The sequence below is a fragment of the Lynx canadensis genome, chromosome D1 (genome assembly GCF_007474595.2).
Source record: "Lynx canadensis isolate LIC74 chromosome D1, mLynCan4.pri.v2, whole genome shotgun sequence".
Taxonomy (NCBI): Eukaryota; Metazoa; Chordata; class Mammalia; order Carnivora; family Felidae; genus Lynx; species Lynx canadensis.
The window spans coordinates 103,111,723-103,116,459 of record NC_044312.2 but is presented as its reverse complement, the minus strand read 5'-3'; the positions used below and the strand labels follow the sequence as shown (position 1 = coordinate 103,116,459).

General features: G+C 47.7%; 1 protein-coding gene across 1 annotated transcript; it reads left to right on the top strand.

Moving 5' to 3' along the window:
* Positions 1-3,136: 3,136 nt before the first annotated feature.
* On the top strand, positions 3,137-4,123 carry LOC115525156 (olfactory receptor 1052-like). The gene has a single exon (XM_030332188.1). The coding sequence runs from the start codon at positions 3,137-3,139 to the stop codon at positions 4,121-4,123; it is 987 nt and encodes a 328-aa protein (XP_030188048.1).
* The last annotated feature ends 614 nt before the right edge of the window (positions 4,124-4,737 follow it).

Here is a 4,737-nt window from a genome sequence, read left to right as displayed (position 1 = left end):
TGATTGTAAATACATCTGTGTGCGTGAGAGCCGGCCGCCAATACCAACCGCACCCAACGAGAGAATTCAGTTGGGTAAGGGAAATCTGACAGGCAGGGCTGAGGGATGGCTTTGCAGGATTTACAGAGGACGCCTGGAGGTATGTTGCAAACTGGGAACCTCAGGGTACATCTGTGAGGCTGTTGGTGGAAGTCACCACAGTGGAGAATTGGTGGTGGGTGTGCCCCTGAAGGAATCGAATGGCCATCCGGAAGGCGGGATGGTGGGAAGGGAGGAGCAAAGGATTAGGGGGGAACGCAGCCTGGAGTAGAGGAATACTGTGGGAAGGGGGGACTTGGGGGAAAGGACAGGAAAGCTTAATTACTGGAGAGCAGGATCCAGGAGCTCACCCTAAAAACAACACTGAGTGTCAGTGTGTGTGTGTGTGTGTGTGTGCACGCACGCACGGGCAGAGGATTGGCTGCCATCCTATCAGAGAACAATGAAAACATTAATATTCATGATAGATCAGAGACTTCCGGATATTTGGATTTGGACACAACTAAACCCCTAAGAAAGTGAGAAAAGGAGCGTGAGACACACGGGGCACTCGGTGGAGAAAGTGGAGCACAGGGCAGGACGCTGACTCTGCCAGGTTAGACTCCAAGATGATAGGATTGTGCCCCACCCCTGGGACCCTGACTTCCAGGTGGCGTCTTCTCACCTTTATACTAAACAGGTTGGTCTCTAAAGGGCACAGAGTGTTCCAGTGAATTCTCCTACAGTCACATGATCACAAGACCAGCCCTGAGAGGAAGGAGAGGCGGCAGGGCAAGAGAGCAGCGTCCTGGAACTAACCAGTGTTTCTTTTTTTTTTTTTCTTTTTTTCCAATATTTATTTATTTTGGGGGGAGAGCACAAATGGGAGGGGGCAGACAGAGGGGGACAGAGGATCTGAAGCTGGCCCTGGGCTGACAGTCTGGCAGCAGTGAGCCCAATGTGGGGCTGGAACTCCCAAACCATGAGATCATGACCTGAGCCAAAGCCGGTCGCTCAACTGACTGAGCCACCCAGGCGGCCCTGGACCAGTGTTTCTAAGGGCACAGTCTTCAAACTAGGGTTGTGTACGCTTGAGGGTGAAGTAGAGACTATTCAGGGGGTTCGTGGGCAAAACAATTTTAATGGGAACTGATTTCCGGAACCTCAAGGTCCACATCTATTCTTTCATGAAATCAATGTCCTTGAAAATACATCTGGGAGGGAAGTGCTGTACTCCTTTCTGATCTCACCCTTCACAATTGCCCTTCTCTCATTTTTGAAAAGAAATGCGTGCTTCTAACTCATCCTGAATCTTAATCTAAGGCACTCTGCCAGCATACAAAACCTCCAGGATTGCACACAAAGAGGTAATTTCATAAATAGGTGTTGAAAAATTAAATGACTTTAATGACTGCCTATAAAATCCTTTCTAAGTCAGATGGAAATCTTTCAACAAAATAGAGGGAGGATCTTTTCAAAATGACAGACAATGCAGCATGAAAAATAATTTTTGGTGATACATCACTATGTGATTCTTGGCATTAACTAAGTTCAATGAATTGGATGGATTACCATAACAAAACTCATATTTTCCTACCTACTCATTTCTGTTGACAAAGTGTCTCATAACTTCCTACATCACGTACAAAATATTTGCCAGTGATTACCGCTGTGAGTGGCCAAGATATTTAAATAGATCCTCGTGACTTGGGCAGACCCTCCCAGAATTGTCTGTTACAATCAGGTATAGAGTATCCTTTTTTTCTGGAGAAATTCACATAGATTCTTTTAGTGTTGACTGGGGCTACACAGGCATAAAGATCCACCCAGGCAGCAAGTTCAGGGAAGATGTGCTCTCTCACTGTCAGATTCTCGGGGCCAGGTGTGATCTTGACTCTGCCAACGAGGCATAGAGGTTCAGAGAGGAGAATTGCCCAAAGTAACAGAGCTGGAACTAGAAAGCGGGTCTCCTTCCCGTCAGCCCAGGGCTGTACTCTGTACCTGTTACAGCAGGTAAAAACAGAGGTGAGGCCGTTCCCTGTCTTCTTCAAGGAGACACCACGTTCCTTTCTTGTGGGACCATTTGACATGAATGAAGGGGTTAGTGAGGTTTTCCTAGGACTAATTTTCAGAATGTATTCCAGATCCCCCAAAGAGGTGGTAGGCGAGGGGCAGAAAGAGAGGGAAGTATGGGGAAGAAGGAAAGGACTGTGAGCGTGTCCTGTTCTACGGATAAGCATCTTGAAGGACAGTCAAGCAAGCACTAAAAGACCATTTCCAAGCTGATGGTCTCCCAGGTGACATTCAGTTCAATAGATTCTCAGAGGACACAGTGGTTACTACCCAGAGGGTATGCCCTGAAGGATGTTTCGATGCAAGACAGAATGAATACCCATACGTGCTACAACACGGATAAACCTTGAAAACATTAAGTGAAAGAAGCCAGACATGAAAGACCACATAGAGGAGGAATGCATTTATACAAAATGCCCAGAATAGGCAGATTTTTAGGGCCTGGGGGAAGGGTAGAACGGGGAGTGACTACTAGTGGCCATGGGGTTTTCTTTTGTGGGTGACGAAAGCGTTCTGCAATTAGATAGCGGGGATGGTTACGCAACCCTGTGCATATGCTCCTAACTGAGCACTGATTTATACACTTTAAAATGGTGAGTTTTATAGTATGTAAATTTTATCTCGATTTTTTTAAACACAAAATGAAACAGTTGTCAAATACAGCCATAAGCATATTTGTAGATACGGGCACTAGAAATTGCGGAAGAGGCCTCACAATTTATTGATCACCTCCTGTGTCCCAGACATTCAGATATACATTCATTTTTTTCACTGAGGCCACAGGACAACCCTGAAAAGTACGCATGTTTTCTTTGTTTCACAATGAGAAAACTAAAGCTCATCGATAGAGCTTGTCCAAGGATACACAACTAGTTAGTGCCATCATCAGAATTAGGACTCGGGTCTGTCAGGCTTCACAGTACTTGTCCTTTCCACGAGGGCGAAGCCTTACACCTGCTTGGTGTTGTCCCTCATTGTCCTGTGCACAGTGGTGGGCATGCTCAGGTGATACTGTTCGAGTGATTATCAACTGTCACCTCCACAGATGACACCTGGAGAACTAGCCCTTGCAAATGGCAACCGCACTCCAGTTACCGAGTTCATCTTGTTGGGATTCTCCAGTTACACAGATCTCCAGGAGCTTCTGTTTGTAGCCTTCCTGCTCATTTATGCCATAACAGTGCTGGGCAACCTGGGAATGATGGCACTCATCTTCACAGACTCCCGTCTCCATAGCCCCATGTATTTCTTCCTCAGTGTCCTGTCGTTTCTAGATATTTGTTACTCATCTGTGGTCACACCCAAGCTCTTGGTCAATTTCCTGGCCTCCAATAAGACCATCTCTTTCGAGGGCTGTGTGGTCCAACTGACCTTCTTTGTGGTGCACGTGACAGCTGAGAGCTTCCTGCTGGCCTCCATGGCCTATGACCGCTTTGTGGCCATCTGCCAACCCCTCCATTATGGTTCTGTCATGACTAAGGAGACCTGCGTCCAGCTGGTAGCTGCTTCCTATGCATTTGGTGGTGCCAACTCTGCTATCCAGACTGGGAACGTCTTTGCTCTGCCTTTCTGTGGGCCCAACCAGGTAACACACTACTTCTGTGACATCCCACCCCTTCTCCGCCTGGCTTGTGGCAACACGGCCACAGCAGGGCTGGTCCTCTATATCTTCTCTGCTCTGGTTACCCTTCTGCCTGCCGCAGTCATCCTCACCTCCTACAGCTTGGTCCTGGTGGCCATTGGGAGGATGCGCTCAGCAGCTGGACGGGAGAAGGCCCTCTCCACCTGTGCCTCCCACTTCTTGGCCATTGCCATCTTCTATGGCACTGTGGTTTTCACCTACGTCCAGCCTCACAGATCCTCTAATGATACCAATGGCCAAATAGTGTCCGTGTTCTACACCATCATAATTCCCATGCTCAACCCCTTCATCTATAGCCTCCGCAACAAGGAGGTAAAGGACGCACTGGAGAGGAAACTCCAGGTCAGTATCTTTCCCTGCCGAGTCCTGCAAGGTTATTTGCCAGAATGAGGACGGAGCCAGATTCTCGCACAGAGAGTCGTGACGCCGAGGCTTTTCTTTCCAGGAAACAACTTTATTCGGGCTCAGAGGGTTTGTACCCAAAAAACTGAATGTCACGTGCTGTAGCCTTTGAAGCATTTTCTACTTCTTTGTCTCCCATATATGGGTAACATATAGACATACAGTCTGATCGGGTAGTCTCATGTTACAGGGTCGTGAGAGGTGTCACGTGAGGACATACAGAGTTGGGAGGAAGGTCACATACGCACATCGCTAGGTTGCCTTATCTTGAGGTCCTTTCCTCCCCACATTCCTCAGGGAGGGAACTCTGAGGAAGGAAGTTGGAGCATGCTCCGAATCACATTATGAATTGACCTAATGGAGAGCAGCCCTGGAAGAAGGAGGTGGAAGAAGGAGGGAAGAAACAGCAAATATCATTCTTTCTACAGAGAATCGCAGTTTTCGTTAATATTTATTTATTTTTGACAGAGAGAAAGAGTGTGCATGAGCAGGGGAGGGTCAGAGAGAGAGACAGAGAAAATCCCAAGTAGGATCCATGCTGTCAGCACAGAGCCCAACGCAGGGCTTGAACTCACGAACCACGAGATCATGACCTGAGCCAA